Source organism: Thunnus maccoyii, chromosome 5 (genome assembly GCF_910596095.1).
Source record: "Thunnus maccoyii chromosome 5, fThuMac1.1, whole genome shotgun sequence".
In the NCBI taxonomy this organism is placed as follows: Eukaryota; Metazoa; Chordata; class Actinopteri; order Scombriformes; family Scombridae; genus Thunnus; species Thunnus maccoyii.
Window position 1 is genome coordinate 5504293 of NC_056537.1, and position 18616 is coordinate 5522908.

The 18616-nt window shown below is 39.1% G+C and overlaps 2 protein-coding genes across 2 annotated transcripts; both read left to right on the forward strand.

Annotated features, from left to right (window-relative positions):
* The first annotated feature begins 4315 nt into the window (after positions 1-4315).
* On the forward strand, positions 4316-10912 carry LOC121896701 (transmembrane emp24 domain-containing protein 6-like). The gene is made up of 3 exons (XM_042410626.1): positions 4316-4596; positions 10339-10368; positions 10468-10912. The coding sequence occupies exons 2-3, from the start codon at positions 10363-10365 to the stop codon at positions 10699-10701; spliced, it is 240 nt and encodes a 79-aa protein (XP_042266560.1). The 5' UTR covers positions 4316-4596; positions 10339-10362; the 3' UTR covers positions 10702-10912.
* LOC121897278 lies at positions 6532-17266 on the forward strand. Its single transcript, XM_042411672.1, has 4 exons — positions 6532-8326; positions 10468-10625; positions 11151-11184; positions 15526-17266. Exons 1-4 carry the CDS (start codon positions 6581-6583, stop codon positions 17233-17235), a joined length of 3648 nt encoding a protein of 1215 aa, XP_042267606.1. The 5' UTR covers positions 6532-6580; the 3' UTR covers positions 17236-17266.
* Positions 17267-18616: the final 1350 nt, after the last annotated feature.

Genomic DNA, 18616 nt, shown 5'->3' on the forward strand with positions numbered 1-18616 from the left:
TACTTTCCACCACTTCTTATTCCTGCTGCAGGCTGGACAGTTCTTCCTCTCTATCAGCACTGACTCCATCTGTGCAGGCAGCCCAGTTTTCCCACTGACAGAGAACATTTTGGTGCCAGTTAATCATTTCTGATCTCTCCACACTACCACCTCCACCTTTTCATTTAGGGGAGAGAACTCCATTTTCCAGACATGTTGTGTAGGAGTCCATGCTTATTTCTTGTCCTTGTCCTGTTTTGGGGTCCGGTTCATGCCGGGCCCCTGACAGACCCCAACCCCGACATAACGGACCAGGAGCTGTTCTGGGGCTCCGACCAGTATGACTTCTCCGTGGTGCTTCGTGCTGCGGGGATGGAGTGTTTCTGGCACTTTGCTCACCGTGGAGAGAGATTCTACCTGAACTTCATGGTAAGATGAGCTGCTGACCACGTTTTTCACAAAATGACCAGATCTCTTAACCATTATTTCTATTTTGAAGCCACATAGAGTAAATTATTTTTCCAAGACAAAATAGTAAAGTTAGAGACGTGGACAAACTGAACTGAAGTCCCAATATTTGGCATTTATAAGCAGTAAACAGTAAACAATACCACACTATAATGTAGTTGCAAGCAGATATAAGTGTTAATTAATGAATTTTTCAACATAAACATGATGAATGACAGGATAATACAGTAAAACACAGTTGTAATTATAATATGTCTTCATGGGAGAAGTTATAGTTGTTGACAAATGTACATTAATAAATATTTAAAAATATCCTTAAATGTGCCTTAAAGGAGAGACAGACATGAAACATTGTGAACCTATCCTTTAAGTAATTTGTAGACTGGAAATGTGTTGTACACATATTGGGAAAAAAGTGGGGTTTTTTTCAATCTTTAAATTAATTAATTTATCTTTTATATAAGTTACTTTATAGGCAAATAAGCCTTTAGAGACTTTGTAAGAATGTAGTTGGACATACAAAAGGGATGCACCGAATGAAAAGGTCATGGCTGCATCGACAGATTACACATAAAATTGACAATTTGTACTGATGGTGGTGCTAAAGAAAATGTTCATGGATTGTCTAAAATCAACAGGGTTCATCCTCTGTGGAGCATGTTTGTGCTCACTACATTTCATGTAGAGTTGAGTTAACTTAATTGGCATTTCAACAAACATTGACAGGAATTTGCCTCGGTGAGCTTTGTCTGCTCTATTTATTACCCTGTAAGCACCAGATCCAGATCTTGTGCTCACAAGTTATTATTTTGTTCCCACAAAATCCACATTATAGTAACAGTCGGCTATATGGAAATGTTTTTAACTCTGTGTTGCACATTTATCTACCTGCCCTCCTCTCTCTTTCCTGTCTTTCCGTAGGTCCAGTGGGTGACGGGAGTCGGCCATGACAGACACCTGTCTGTCACCGTCAATGCTCCTGGCGGTCTGTTAGTGTCGACTGTTGATGATGCGAAGGGTCAGATCAACTTTAAGGCTATGGAAACAGGTAGCTGTCTGTCTGTTACTTTAATAAAATCTGTCCAACACAAAATGTTTAGTTTTATTTTTCCACTTCATGTGAATGAAGCTAAACTTCACCATCAACAGGAAGTGATGTTACCGCCCATCATTAACATTACAAAAACTACACTAAACACCATTAAATAGCAATAAATTGAAAGCAGCTCATCAAGGCAAAAAACATTTAACTTTAAGGCAAAAAATAACATTTTTCCACATGAAATGAACAATATGTTTGGTCTCACTAGCTGACCACATGTTTCAAGACTCTAAGAAACCTGAGTCCTTGGTTGTTCGCACCTAAGTGTGAAACCCCACCCATGGACTCAGGTTAACAAAACTAGAGGTTTTCTAGTGCCAGTAGCTACCACACAAGTCTGCTGGCTGATTTAACAAGAACAGGAGCCACAAAGCAGAGTTAGTTTGCCACTAACTCTGTAAGGACTGCACAAAGGAGTGACCTGGGCCCTCTGACCTGCATGACTGGGGCACCGTCTACCCAGCATTGTGTGTTTTGCTCTTTTACCTTTTTGTTGAATAGATGCTTTTGGATATAAATGCTGTCTGTTTAATTTTGCACAAGAACGAGTTTTGCCAACCTCTGCATTACAGAGAACTCCAAAATCCTTCAACCTTAACTAGCTATTGATATGGTGATTTTGTTTATAGTTATTAAGTTAATTATTAATCAGAGTTCCAAATTGACAGCTTAGTAAATTTTGAGACTGAATTGGCTCTTTTCCCCAGGGCGGTGCCCTATTATTATTAATTCTTGTCAACAATTTCTATTGATTTTAATAATCAATAATTGTCTTTGATAATTATAAATTATTGCGGATAGCCAAACTCGTAGCCAAGGCCCAACAAAATGGTGCCCCGTGTGAGGCCTAGTATTGTTGGCAATTATTCAGGATTATGCATTAAATAACCCTGATTAGATAACCCTGAAAATAATCCTGATGATGTAAGAGTGATTTCATCAGGGTTATCTCAGAGTGGGCTTAGAGCCTACAAATTTATAACAGAAAGCCCATGTTAATAACTGGGAATGTGGAGTTTGGAAGATGCAGACAGGCAAGGGAATATGGTATCCAGTTGCATTATGGGAAATGTAGGATACAGTTTTTTGGCCATTTGACCCAAACTATGGACTAAAGGTCAGGATGTCTTGGCATCTGCTGCTTTGGTTATTATCAATTATTATTTTTATTATTATTTTATCTTTTTTAAGAGTCATGTAACTTGTATCACCTGTAAAGTATAATAATGAAGCACTGCAGTGATTTTAATGGTTCCGCTGTAGCACACTGAAGAAAACAAAATGTCTGTGCTGTTTCAACACCTTCTTTGCTAATGAAATGTATCAAAACATTTGAAGTCTGTGGACTAGTCTGGTATTTGACAAGTACTTTTTTTCTCCTGAGATGACTGGTTTGGTGACATCAGCTGGAGTAGCTCTTTGTCCATAAAAGTGTGAAAATAAACCTAAAAAAACAAAACAGAAAATGTGGCTAAATTACCTTCAGTTTTCCACTTAAAGAAAGAAGCAGTGAATGTTTACAACTCTTAACTGAAATGAGGCTCAAGAAGAGTGTCAAATTTCTGAAAATTTGTAGAATTATTCTTTTAGGATGTTAAATCTGGGACCATTTATTCATATCTCTCACTGCACTGTAAATTTTTAGCCTTCTGTCCGATCAGTTTTATTAAATTTTTGCTCGTTCGTCTTCTTTTTTATTAAATTCTTTAAAAATCCTTTTTGTGTCATTTAATACTGCTTTGTGTTTATTATGTTATGGCTTGTGTACAGGATGTTGAATTGCCATGCTGTACAAATAGTCTTGCATTCCTTGCCTAATATCCTTTTTTGTATAATCAATGTATTTTTTAAATTTTTGTTGCACATTCCAATTTGTTGCTGCAGTGACAGAGTTTCATCTCTATGATATAATATATTCTCTCTGTATGTTCTGTGTCATTCGTTGTGTGTCCGTCCAGGTTTCTATCAGATGTGTTTCAACAACTTCCACAACCACTTCGGCACCATGCAGGTCTTCCTCAGCTTTGGCGTTTACTACGACGGCTACCAAGACCCCGCCAAGAGCAAGGAGGAAGAGAAGAAGAAGAAAGAGGAAGCCAGCAAAGACCTGAACAACACTCTGAGCATCATAGAGGTACACACATACACACACACACACACACACACACACACACACACACACAAACACACACACAGAAACTCACACATTTCAAAAGATAAGAGATTAAAGAAATTAGAGAGGTGATATTAAACAAATTACATGCAATTTATACCTTTCAGTACCTTAGATTGTTATGGTTCTAGCCCAGTCTGGCTCTGTGTCCCTCCACCAGTCCGACAGTTGCCACCAGGCTTTTCTGCCTGTTTAAGGACAGATAAGAGAGGTTGCAGATTATATTTAAGGACCACTTGAGATACTGTTGCTGGCTACATCGACTCTCATAGGAACTAAATGCTAAAGTGAACTGAAACACTGGTTATGTTATTCAGAGCTGCAATTTATTTTTAGTCAATTTATGTTGTTTCATGCAGCCTTAATATGCAGCCACTCTGCTTTACAGACTGATTTATTCATGTTTTTGTCAGCAGCAATAATGCTGAAGTTTATTTTGCTTTGTGTGCTCATTGTGACTTGTGCACTTATTTAAGTTGTGTTCATGTGAGTTCTGGGATGGTTTGTGCATGGTTATATTGTGTTTTCTGGGTTTCTTGTGTTTCCCTTCTGTGTTTCCCCTCTGTGTCCCTGTGCTCCACACCTGTCCTGCATTGGTCTCGTTAGTCCTGCTCCGCTCCCTGTGTCTTCCCCAGCCAATCAGCTCCCAGCCTGCCCTTGTGTCTTGCCACCTGTTCCTTGTTGTTTTCCAGTTCAGTTTTGTTGGATCCTTTGTTCTGCTCTACTTTGTAGTACATACAGTAGCTGGGTATAGTTAATAGGCACAATATTTTACAATTTTACAATTTCATTTAGCAGACACTTTTATCCAAAGCGACATACATCTGAGAGCTGATACAGCACAAGCAGGGATCTAGTAAGGAGGCAACAACACGTAAGTGCTATAAAGCTTAAGCTTGAGTCCGTTAGGACATAGGTGCCAAAAGGCAGTGCACAGAGGCAATGCATAGAGTGCATAGAGGCAGTTTTTGTTTTGTTTTGTTTTGTTTTTTGTAGTTTTTTTTTTTTTCTACATTCAGTCCATCAAGTGTAGAGATATACATGATAATAATATAAGTACAGTAGTAGAAGAATATAATGTCATATATATGTGCAGTATATGTAAAATACACACACTATTCAGCAATAATAAGCAAAAATTAAAGCTGCAAGCAGCGTTGGTCGGGACCTTGCACTCTGGCCCATCGGGATCAGATCATTTTGCTTTTCAAAAATGAGGGATATTTCTTACAAGTGTGGTATGCTTTTATTTTGAAAGTTTGATTGACAGGATGAGAATTTTCTGCAGGGTGAGACCGGGTGAGACATGTCTGTCTTGTTCACACCTGTGTCATCAAAATCATGCAAGTTTTGGGCCCATTCACTTGAATTTCAATTAGTAAATTGAAAGCTCTTGATGAGTTTGTGTGTAAAACAAATTAATTTCCTAATTTTCATCAAGTCTATTTTTAGAAAAGTAAAGACTTTTAACCCACATGACCTGGTCAAAGTTTGATTGAAATGAGTACTGTCAGGTGTGTAGAAACAATAAGTAACTGCAGCTGGACACAGAAAAATACTCATATATTTGAATGGAGAGTGTGAGCGAACCCACACCTTTTTGAACATTTACTGCTTCCACATAGTTTTAGATACAGACTTCATTTGAATTTTAAATGAGTCACGAGACTTTGACCTACAAATCTTGAATTTACATGTTTTCTCTATCTTTTATTATGTTTGAGATATTAGAGTGTGAGTTTTAAAGTCTTTTCTCGCTCCTCCTGTGATTTTATAATGAGTGTGTATTGCGGAATGTTTCACAGCACTGAGGGAGTGACATCACCAGGAGCAGTTGGGGAGGAGGATTTTAGAGTACACTTCTTGTGAAATCTCCTCATTAATCCCATGACTTTGGCCAAATCTTACATTAAAAATCATATTTTTTAGTAGGAAATTTCGTTGCGAATCCATTGATACAGGTTTGAAAGTGGTGAGACTTATAGTTTAGACATCAGAAGCCTCTGTTTGACACAAAGTTCATGCCCATAGATTGCCTCCCTATTGTTTTACATTGTAAGGGTGATGTGGTACTGCAATTTTCAGGGCTTATAAAATCCAAACCGTTCGAGTTATTACAAAGTTTACATTATAACTTTTTTCAGCATAGTGTCATAAGTCACCTATTAACGTTTGAAGCCAATTCCATAAACAACCTCAGAGGAGATAACATTTGTTCGGGGCAAAATTGGGGCAAAGTCTTATTTTGAAAGGCTAATTGCGGACTTCCTGTTGGATTTAGGTCAGGGGTGTCAGTGTATGATTTGTAGGTCTTGATGAGACTAATAATTGAGTTTTGGTTTGATCTCTCTATGACATTCCTACGGGCCATGGCGGCCATTTTAGTTACATAGGTGGCGCTAGAGAGCACATTTTGGCACTTTAGGGGATAATTTTTACATTTTATCAAATTTTTCATGAGACCCGATGTGCGTGTCAAATTTGGTGAGTTTTTGAGCATGTTTAGGGGGTCAAATTTAGGGTTTAAGTGGCGTAATAATAAAGAAAGAGAAAGAAAGAAACAAACAAACAAATACACAAAAAACAATAGGGTCTTCGCCCTTAGGTGAGGACTACTGTTTTATGGCCATGTTAGCCAAATGAAAAGCAGCTAGTATCCTTTTAAAACTGCTCCTCTACCTGAAATGAATCAGCACTTGATAAGCCCTCCCTCTTCTTCCTGCTCTCAAACACAACAAGCTCCTCTCTGTGCTCATATTTCCTCATTCCCTCCCCTTCAGATCTACAGTTTGAAGATGGGTGTAACCAACATGTGATGTAGCACAAGAGCTGTCAGGCTCCATTTATTGCAGAAACACATGTTGTTCAGATCAGAGGTCAAACTTGTTTCACTTCCTCAGGAAGTGAACCTCAAACAGTCGTTGCCACTGAGAGCTGAGATGGCGCAGAAAGGAGTTCAGCTAGACCGAGAAACCTTCTCTTGTTCCATCTGTCAGGATCTACTGAAGGATCCGGTGACTATTCCCTGTGGACACAGCTACTGCATGAGCTGTATTAAAGGCTCCTGGGATGAAGAGGATCATAGGAAGATCTACAGCTGCCCTCAGTGCAGACAGACCATAACACAGAGGCCTGTCCTGATGAAAAACACCATGTTAGCAGCTTTAGTGGAGCAGCTGAAGAAGACTGGACTCCAAGCTGCTCCTGTTGATCACTGCTATGCTGGACCTGAAGATGTGGCCTGTGATGTCTGCACTGGGAGGAAGCTGAAAGCCCTCAAGTCCTGTCTGGTGTGTCTGGCCTCTTACTGTGAGAAACACCTGCAGCCTCATTATGATGCAGCTCCACTAAAGAAACACAAGCTGGTTGAGCCCTCAGAGAAGCTCCAGGAGAACATCTGCTCTCGTCATAATGAGGTGATGAAGATGTTCTGCCGTACTGATCAGCAGAGTATCTGTTATCTCTGCTCTATGGAGGAACATAAAGGCCACGACACAGTCTCAGCTGCAGCAGAAAGGACTGAGAGGCAGAGAGAGCTCGAGGTGAGTCGACAAAACATCCAGCAGAGAATCCAGGACAGAGAGAAAGATGTGAAGCTGCTTCAACAGGAGGTGAAGGCCGTCAATCGCTCTGCTGATAAAGCAGTGGAGGACAGTGAGAAGATCTTCACTGAGCTGATCAGTCTCATCCAGAAAAGAAGCTCTGATGTGAAGCAGCAGATCAGATCCCAGCAGGAAACTGAAGTGAGTCGAGTCAAAGAGCTTCAGGAGAAGCTGGAGCAGGAGATCACTGAGCTGAAGAGGAAAGACGCTGAACTGAAGCAGCTGTCACACACAGAGGATCACATCCAGTTTCTACACAACTACCCCTCACTGTCACAACTCAGTGCATCTACAGACTCACCCAGCATCAATATCCGTCCTCTGAGATACTTTGAGGATGTGACAGCAGCTGTGTCAGAGCTCAGAGATCAACTACAGGACATCCTGAAGGAGAAATGGACAAACATCTCACTGACAGTGACTGAAGTGGACGTTTTACTGTCAGAAGCAGAACCCAAAACCAGAGCTGGATTCTTAAAATATTTATGTGAAATCACACTGGATCCAAACACAGCAAACACATATCTGTTATTATCTGAGGGGAACAGAAAAGCAACATTCATGAGTCGACCACAGTCTTCTCATCACCCAGACAGATTCATTGGATGGTGGCATCAGGTCCTGAGTAGAGAGAGTCTGATTGGACGTTGTTACTGGGAGGTGGAGTGGAGAGGGGATGGAGTTTGTGTAGCAGTCGCATACAAGAATATCAGCAGAGCAGGAGACTCAAATGAATGTGGATTTGGATTTAATGACAAATCTTGGATGTTAGATTGTAACACTGACAGTTATACATTTTGGTTCAACAACATCAAAACTCCCGTCTCAGGTCGTCGTTCCTCCAGAGTAGGAGTGTACCTGGATCACAGAGCAGGTATTCTGTCCTTCTACAGCGTCTCTGAAACCATGACTCTCCTCCACAGAGTCCAGACCACATTCACTCAGCCTCTCTATGCTGGACTTTATCTTTATTTCTCTGGAGCCACAGCTGAGTTGTGTAAAGTCAAATAGACAGAAGTCATTTCAGACTTCATGTGTCAGATTCTGTTGTAATTCTTCATGTTTTTGTCTCCATTGTTTCTGAGAGCTCATTGCTGTGGTGTTTCTGAACTGCACAGAGATCAGCTGTCAATCAAACTGGGATTGTCAACACTTATTTTCTATTTTCATTTGTTGTTCTTTTAATGTTTTCAGTTTCTTTAAATGTGACTTTTTGCTGTGTGTTTTTATCCATGGAGGCTATCACTGCTCATGACGATGTTTTTAACCTTCACTGACGTTTCTTCAGATGAAAATGTGAACTTCTCTTTGTTCTAAATGTTAGTTTCATGTTTGTATTGATGTATTTGTGTGCTGTTGTTTCTCTTCCACTTCAGCGTCTTAAACAGAGAAAACAGCAGAACTTCCTTCATCATAGATATTTTGTTCTCATCACTTTGTAAATTCATAAAGAAATGTACAATCAAACTGTAATTATCATGATAATAATCATTTATTATGTTCTTGTACATTCTGGGTTAAACTAACTGATTGTGTGGATGAAGTGAATCTGTACATGAAATCATTGAACAAGAGTCATTTAACAGACTTTACTGATCAGATGTGTGAACAATCTGAAGCTTTACATAATCAATAAAGTTATTATTTCAACAGTGAGCAAAGTGTTTTCTTCTGTCTTCATCTCAGGATCTCATTCAAAGCTTGTGGAGAAAATGTGAAACTAAAATGAGAGTTTATTTGAGGCAGTTTTCCTCCTGAAACACCACAAAGTACAGAGTTCATGTTCAGAGCAGACAAACGTTTGTCAGTCAGTCTCTGTACTTTCAGCTTTCTTCACTAAAACATTTTAATGCTTTCAACACATTATACTGTTGAATAGTCTAATTTATAACATATATATATAACAAATTGATCAAATGTTTTATGTGTAAAATATTGATCTGATAGTTAATTAAAGCTGTCAAATAAATGTAGTGGAGTAGAAAGTATAATATTTCCCTCTGAAATGTAGTGGAAGTATAAAGTAGCATCACATGGAAATACTCAAGTACAGTAATTTAATAAATATACTTAGTGTTTTTTTTTTAAATATTTGACTTTGTAAGTGTCTTAATGTAGCTGTTGAAATTCAGGTCTGAGTTCATGACTACACCAAGATTTCTGGCTTGGTTTGTGGTTTTTAACATTATCAACTGAAGCTGAGTGTTGATTTTTAATTGCTCTTCCTTGACTCCAAAAACAATGACTTCAGTTTTATCTTTGTTTAATTGAGAAATTATAGTTTTAGTTTTGGTAAAAGTGGTAGTAGTGATTGTTTTAATAGTAATAGCAGTAATAGAAGTTTCTGATGATGGTGTTGTTGTGATAGTAGATGTGATAGTAATCATAGTAGTAGTAGTGTTTTTATTAGAAGTACTGTGCATATAAAAGTAATTACAGTGCTAGCAGTATGGGTTGTGTTGCAATTAGAGCACAAACAATACAGGATTTCTTTTAGGTCCATGTCGATATTTCAATGTTTATTTAATATATTGGCCCATTGTTTTTTATATTGGTCGATATATTTTTACATAAATACATAAATATTGATAAAGATAGCTTAAATCTGGTTCTTAAAATGTGTTTGTTTATTTATTTGGATCCCCGTTAACTGTTACATTCACAACAACTATACTTCCTGGGCTCTATGGGAAGAAAAATAGAATTTCATGTGATTTACATGATTATGTAAATCAAAAGTAAGTAAAAGTTAAAAAACAAAACAAAACATATATATTCACATACATAATACATGTGCTTAAATATTTAAAACATTTTAATCTTAAATTTGTGACCAAAATATGTAGCGAGCAGGACATTGAACAGTTGAACAATTAACTTGAATGGAGACACAGATAACAATATATCTGATCAAATCTGTAGATAAATTTACAATACTGATGTATTTGGGCTCAATTTGCAATAATAATAAATAATAATGATAGTAAAGGTACCTCTATTTTTTGTGTTATTAGGTTAAAGAAAGGCCAGTAGCAGTAATGAGTGTGAGTAGTAATGGTGGTAGTAGTATTTGTAATAGTTATGACAGTAACAGAATTAAGGTTTGTAGTATTTTATTGGATGTGTCTGTTCTGATGTTGCAGGATTCGACTCACAAGGTGGAGCTCTACGTTTTCCACACGATCCGCCACTACGCCTTCGACCGCATGATGAAGAGCGCCGACTTCTTCCTGCTGCAGTCCAACTCGCAGTACGTCACCTGGTGGTCGGTGGCCCTCAGCCTCCTCATCGTCACCTCCGGGTACCTGCAGCTCCTCTTCCTCAAAAGACTCTTCATCACCAAGACCGGCACTGAGAACGAGAAACCTCGCTGCTGACACGCTCAGTGTCCTCTGGATGTTTAGAAACAGGCCAGAATGAAGCCAACGCCAACAGATCTGTGTAAAAAAAACACCACAAAATCTGTCTGTTTGTATGATAGAAGTGGAGCCACAAATTATACTGATAAACTGTGGTGACTTTTCTTTCTGGTATTGTATCTGTGTGCTTGTTTTTCTCTACACAATATAAATAAATGTTGCCATTAGATGATCATGTGAACAATTTGTGATGTTTTCCTCAGAACAGCCGGCATGTGTGCACAGTTTTAGATCGTCAGGTTCAGCTAACGGAAAGTACATTTTGTCGTCAGAGGTTAAAAGAAAAATGACAGAAATTATATTCATCATTCTCACATCTTGTATCATAGGCTTTGTTCTCATCACAGGCCTTAATGCTCAATTCAGATTTTTTAGTCAGATCTGATCTTTTTGTGTTGTTGGTCCAGATTCATGTTCGTCAGTAGCATGTATCCGGCTCCGGTGTGAATACTGTTGAGGTCCTAAACTGCAACACATGCTCAGATTTAACCAACATGTGACCCGCATGCGTTCAAGAATAACGTTAAATCATAAACATGGATGATGTGGCTGTGCCAGCATACGGTTATGATAAGTTCCTTCCAGTGTAGCTTGAATAGCAGCTTCTCCATAAATGTCCAACAAATGTGAAACTTCCTCACCTTTCCATTGACCTCCGTCACTGTTGTTGCTCTCCTCCATATTAATTTTTACAGATTCGTGAGGTGCCGAAACTGAATGATGGCAACAGGCAATAAATGCAGAGAAATGAGACATTAAGAAAACCACATAGAGTCTGATCTGACCATTCTGACAGCGGTCGCATAGCCAGAGACCAGATATAAATCAGATAGGACCACATATGTAAGTGATCCAGATCTGATATGAAAAAATCAGATCTGGAGGTAAAGAATTGGATTTGGAACCTTAAAGAGGGTTGCCCTCTCTACGAGACTCCTTTCCAGAAGCCTGATCATTCAGGCTGGCTTACTTCTCAGAATGGTACCTTATAATGAGGACAGTGCGTAAATTGCAATACTACATACTTTACAATATAACTGCAAGGTCTTTAAAGTCCAACTGAAATTAAACAGCAATTGTTTGTCTACTACAGCAACATATCTGCTCTGTAAATCACTTGTCCTGTGTTCTGAGAAAAAAAGCAAAGGGGAGAAATTTATATTTTAAATTCTTTGATTTCATGATGGTGTCCCCCTTTACATTATTTCCATTAAATACTGTTCTTACGCTTATGTAGCTGGAATCCTTATTTCGATACAGCAAATTAAATCTTTGCATAAAGCGATATCATGTCATTGTATCATCACTAGAGCAGACGGTCACACTGAGCCTGATAGCATCCTGCTCCACAACACAAGAGCCACAGACTCTGAACAGCAAACCACATTAGCTTTGTCTCCTTCTTATCTAACTTACAAACATGAACACGCGTCTTGTGCTGCAGCTTAGCTTGTTGAACAAGTCACCAAACATTCACCACTAACAACAGTTGTGGTTCACTTTCACCTGCCTGGTTTTTTTTGTAAATGAGTTTTTTCCCATACATGGGTGACAAAACTAGAACACAGTGAATAGTTTTGACACAGTTATCTACAGTGATATGTTATCAAGCGTGTAGTAATGTGACCTCACGCGTTGATATCTGAGGATCAACAGGAAAAACTACACAGTGGAAGCTGACTGCAGCCATGACTTTATCCTCAGGTTCCTGCTGCAGGGTTGGAGCATTTCTGATACTTTACCTACCACAGTAGAAAAGTGCCTGTAAAAGGTATTAACCCTTCTCCAAGATGCATGAACAACCCACCAGCCAAGTACCTGAAAAACTGTGTGCAGGTGTACCTGAGGAGAAGCCTACATGTGCTTTTATAAAATATGAAATAATGAATGAAAATGTCTACAGCCGGTAAATGGCACATATTAACATGATGTGCACATACACAGACGTGGACAGAAGTATTGGTACCCTTGCATTTTATTAAAATAATGCACCATTCATACTGAACAGTGTTGAAATTAAAAAATATTTTAAGCATGTCTATGTTTCAATCTATGTCTATGTCTATGTTCAACAAAATTATTGGTACCCTTTAGAATTTGTTAGAAATAACTGATTGGTAGTGATAGTTTAAGCAGACTATTGTGTTTTAATTAGTATCACAGGTGTTTTCAGTCTTATAATCACTCATGCAGCCAGTTTAAAAGGAGAAAATTACTCACTCTGCTGTTTTGTGCCGCTGTGTGCATCACATTGAACATGGAAAACAGAAGGAAAACTAGAGAGTGGTCTGAAGATATTAGAAAAAAGGTAACAGCCAAGCATGGTCAACGTAAAGGTTACAAAACTATCTCCAAAAAGCCTGATGTTCTTGTGACCACTGTTGCCAATATTATTAAGAAGTTTAAGGCCCATGGAACTGTAGCCAACATCTCTGGATGTGGTGGCAAGAGGAAAATTGGCCAGAGATTGAACAGAAGGATTGAATGATTGAGAAAGAACCAAGAAAAACTTCAATACAGATCCAAGCTGATATTCAAGTTCAAGGAGAATAGTTTCAAGTTGCGCTGTCCGTTCGCTGTCTGAATGACGGTAGAAGACCCAGGAAGACCCAACTTTTAAGAGGGAGACACAAAAAAACAGAATGGACTTTGCCAAAATGCATGTCGGTTAGGACTCATAGCGTATCGACCAGGTTACATGACTGTCTCCGTCTCTTTTCTCTGCTCCGCTCTGCTCTCTGTCTCTATGTCATGGATGTATAAAGAGCTGCAGGTCTGTGTGTCTGTTGACCGAGGGCGGGGCTGAGCTACACACACGCAGAGCAGAGAGGCCACAGCAGACAGGATGAAACTCTGCATTCACACAAAGTCCGGCAATGCGGCACCTTCCTGCAGGGTTGTGTGGAGGTGTGGGCTTCTTTATTTGTGCTTTAGTATGTAGGCTAACTGCTGTGAAACAAGCAACCGACAAATCTTGCATTGTATGTCTGTAAGTACTTTAATTTAATTTACCTGGTAATACTTATGTACTTTTACTTAAGTAGGTTTTTTTAAATCCAGACTTTACTTGTAATGAAGTAATTTTACATTGTGGTATTGATACCTTTACTTAAGTAAAGGATCTGAGTACTTCTTCCACTATTGCCGTAAGCACAAATAAACTATTTCATAATCATTCAACCAAAAGGAAAAGGCAGAAATGGAGGTATTTTATGTGCACAATTTGTTAATGCTTACATATGTTATAAGCAGTAAATAAACAGGTAATAAATGGTTTATAACACACTGTAGTTGTAAGCGGACACTTACCATATGTATATAAAATAATTCATTATTTGCACTCTTGCACACCTTTGTACTACTGGTATCCTTGTTTACAGACACTGTTTGACTCATATAAAGACATTGCATGTTGTTGTCCATTTGTTGTTTCTATATGTATATACCAGTCAAACTTGATTTTAACAACAGTTGACTGAAATGAGGGTCACGAAGAGTGTCAAATTTCTGAAAATTTGTAGTATTATTCTTTTAGGATGTTACATTTGGGGACATTTATTCATATCTCTCACTGCACTGTAAAGTTTTTAGTTTTCTGTTTGATCTGTTTTATTCAATTTTTGCTCAGTAGCTGGAGTAAAGGTTGTAATAGCAACATGTTGCTGTAAATGTACTGTAATACAGTTAAGCTTGAAAAAATAAATGAAATTAAAGAAAGAGATTAGAGAAATTAGAGTGGTGATGTTAAACAAACTATATGCAATTTATACCTTTCAATACCTTAGATTGTGTAAGTGAATTGTATAAAAGAAGTCCAGTAGTACAACAGCTGCTGTTATGGTTCTGTCCCAGTCTGGCTCTGTGTCCCTCCACCACTCCAGCAGTTGCCATCAGGCTTTTCTGCCTGTTTAAGACTGGACTGAGTGGGAAGAAGGACAGATAAGAGAGGTTGCAGATTATATTTAAGGACTACTTGAGATACTGTTGCTGGCTACATCGACTCTCATAGGAACTAAATGCTAAAGTGAACGAAACACTAGCTATGTTAGTCAGAGCTGCATTTTTCTTTTCATTCAATTTATGTTGTTTCATGCAGCCTTAATATACAGCCACTCTGTTTTACAGACTGATTTATTCATGGTTTTGTCAACAGCTATAATGCTGGAGTTTATTTTGCTTTGTGTGCTCGTTGTGATTTGTGCACTTATTTAAGTTGTATTCATACGAGTTCTGGGATGGTTTAAAGAAGTTATTCTTCAGTTATTCTTCAGCCTCACTCTGCCTACGGTCTCTTGCATCTGGATCCACCTACTCCGCTCCACATAACAGCTGCAGCCATGATGTGTGAACTATAGTATAGTATAAATATATACAGTAGGTACAGGTATAGATGATAGGCTCAATATACATGATAATAATATAAGAGTGAGTGAGGACGTCCCTTTTGGTGAATTAAATTCCTCCGTTCTCGCTGGGAGGAGCTGAGATGTGAGTCAGAAAAGCGAGGAGCCACGTTAGCCAAATGAAAAGCAGCCAGTATCCCTTTAAAACTGCTCCTCTACCTGGAATGAAACAGCGCTTGATAAGCCCTCCCTCTTCTTCCTGATCTCAAACACAACAAGCTCCACTCTGTGCTCATATTTCCTTGTTCCCTCCCCTTCAGATCTACAGTTTGAAGATAGGTGTAACCAACATGTCATGTAGCACAAGAGCTGTCAGGCTCCATTTATTGCAGAAACATGTGTTGTCCAGATCAAAGTTCAAACGTGTTTCATTTCTCAGGAAGTGAACCTCAGACAGTCGTTGCCACTGAGAGCTGAAATGGCGCAGAAAGGAGATCAGCTGGACCGGGAAACCTTCTCTTGTTCGATCTGTCTGGATCTACTGAAGGATCCGGTGACTATTCCCTGTGGACACAGCTACTGCATGAGCTGTATTAAAGGCTTCTGGGATGAAGAGGATCAGAGGAAGATCTACAGCTGCCCTCAGTGCAGACAGACCATAACACAGAGGCCTGTCCTGGTGAAAAACACCATGTTAGCAGCTTTAGTGGAGCAGCTGAAGAAGACTGGACTCCAAGCTGCTCCTGCTGATCACTGCTATGCTGGACCTGAAGATGTGGCCTGTGATGTCTGCACTGGGAGGAAGCTGAAAGCCCTCAAGTCCTGTCTGGTGTGTCTGGCCTCTTACTGTGAGAAACACCTGCAGCCTCATTATGATGTAGCTCCATTAAAGAAACACAAACTGGTCGACCCCTCGGAGAAGCTCCAGGAGAACATCTGCTCTCGTCATGATGAGGTGATGAAGATGTTCTGCCGCACTGATCAGCAGAGTATCTGTTATCTCTGCTCTGTGGATGAACATAAAGGCCACGACACAGTCTCAGCTGCAGCAGAAAGGACTGAGAGGCAGAGAGAGCTCGAGGTGAGTCGACAAAACATCCAGCAGAGAATCCAGGACAGAGAGAAAGATGTGAAGCTGCTTCAACAGGAGGTGAAGGCCGTCAATCGCTCTGCTAATAAAGCAGTGGAGGACAGTGAGAAGATCTTCACTGAGCTGATCCGTCTCATCCAGAAAAGAAGCTCTGATGTGAAGCAGCAGATCAGATCCCAGCAGGAAACTGAAGTGAGTCGAGTCAAAGAGCTTCAGGAGAAGCTGGAGCAGGAGATCACTGAGCTGAAGAGGAAAGATGCTGAACTGAAGCAGCTCTCACACACAGAGGATCACAACCAGTTTCTCCACAACTACCCCTCACTGTCACAACTCAGTGCATCTACAGACTCATCCAGCATCGATATCCGTCCTCTGAGACACTTTGAAGATGTGACAGCAGCTGTGTCAGAGCTCAGAGATCAACTACAGGACATCCTGAGAGAGAAATGGACAAATATCTCACTGACAGTGACTGAAGTGGACGTTTTACTGTCAGAAGCAGAACCCAAGACCAGAGCTGGATTCTTAAAATATTCATGTGAAATCACACTGGATCCAAACACAGCAAACACATATCTGTCATTATCTGAGGGGAACAAAAAAACAACATTCATGAGTCGACCACAGTCTTATTCTCGTCACCCAGACAGATTCACTGTATGCAGTCAGGTCCTGAGTAGAGAGAGTCTGACTGGACGTTGTTACTGGGAGGTGGAGTGGAGAGGGAGAGGAGTTTGTGTAGCAGTCGCATACAAGAATATCAGCAGAGCAGGAAACTCGAATGAATGTCGATTTGGATTTAATGACAAATCTTGGATGTTAAATTGTAACATTAACAGTTATGAATTTAAGTTCAACAACATCCAAACTCACGTCTCAGGTCCTGGTTCCTCCAGAGTAGGAGTGTACCTGGATCGCACAGCAGGTATTCTGTCCTTCTACAGCGTCTCTGAAACCATGACTCTCCTCCACAGAGTCCAGACCACATTCACTCAGCCTCTCTATGCTGGACTTTGGCTGTATAAAGGAGTCACAGCTGAGTTGTGTAAACTCAAATAGACAGAAGTCATTTCAGACTTCATGTGTCAGATTCTGTTGTAATTCTTCATGTTTTTGTCTCCATTGTTTCTGAGAGCTCGTTGCTGTGGTGTTTCTGAACTGCACAGAGATCAGCTGTCAATCAAACTGGGATTGTCAACACTTATTTTCTTTTCATTTGTTGTTCTTTTAATGTTTTCAGTTTCTTTAAATGTCACTTTTCCCTGTGTGTTTTTATTCATGGAGGCTATCACTGCTCATGATGATGTTTTTAACCTTCACTGACGTTTCTTCAGATGAAAATGTGAACTTCTCTTTGTTCTAAATGTTAGTTTCATGTTTGTATTGATGTATTTGTGTGCTGTTGTTTCTCTTCCACTTCAGCGTCTTAAACAGAGAAAACAGCAGAACTTCCTTCATCATTGATATTTTGTTCTCATCACTTTGTAAGTTCATAAAGAAATGTACAATCAAATTGTAATTATCATGATAATAATCATTTATTATGTTCTTGTACATTCTGGGTTAAACTAACTGATTGTGTGGATGAAGTGAATCTGTACATGAAATCATTGAACAAGAGTCATTTAACAGACTTTACTGATCAGATGTGTGAACAATCTGAAGCTTTACATAATCAATAAAGTTATTATTTCAACAGTGAGCAAAGTGTTTTCTTCTGTCTTCATCTCAGGATCTCATTCAAAGCTTGTGGAGAAAATGTGAAACTAAAATGAGAGTTTATTTGAGGCAGTTTTCCTCTTGAAACACCACAAAGTACAGAGTTCATGTTCAGAGCAGACAAACGTTTGTCAGTCAGTCTCTGTACTTTCAGCTTTCTTCACTAAAACATTTTAATGCTTTCAACACATTATACTGTTGAATAGTCTAATTTATAACATATATATAACAAATTGATCAAATGTTTTACGTGTAAAATATTGATCTGAAAAGTAAATAAGACAGTAAATAAGACATAAAACAGGAGAATAAAAGTTACACTGCAGTGTAAGATATTAAGCCTCAAATTTGGTTTAATAAAAGGCAGCGACAAACATAAAAGTCTTCAGCTGTAATTTAAAAGAACAAAGTTGTTGAACGAGCTGCCAAACAAACACTCACCGCTAACATCAGTTAGCAGCTAGATAGCCAATTAGCTGCTCAACTGCAGCACATGAAACAGCATGTAAACATATCTGCAGATGTCATCTTCTTACTCTTCAATACCACTGCTAACAACTCACTGTCTGCCCATGACTTGTAGCTACAGCAGTTTGTTTACTTTGTCTCTCCTTCTGTATGTGTCAAACACAGACACCTACACACCCCTATTTCAGCTTTGCTATATCTCTAAGCTCTAATGTATTCTAAGTTCTTCTTGTTTTAAGTGCATCAGCTGTGA

Coding starts and splice junctions, on each gene's coding strand:
- LOC121897278 (XM_042411672.1), top strand. CDS start 6,581: ATGTTGTTCAGATCAGAGGTCAAACTTGTTTCACTTCCTCAGGAAGTG. Junction 10,626..11,150: donor CTCCTCATCGTCACCTCCGG/GTACCTGCAGCT, acceptor TTGTTGGTCCAG/ATTCATGTTCGTCAGTAGCA. Junction 11,185..15,525: donor GTAGCATGTATCCGGCTCCG/GTGTGAATACTG, acceptor TTCATTTCTCAG/GAAGTGAACCTCAGACAGTC.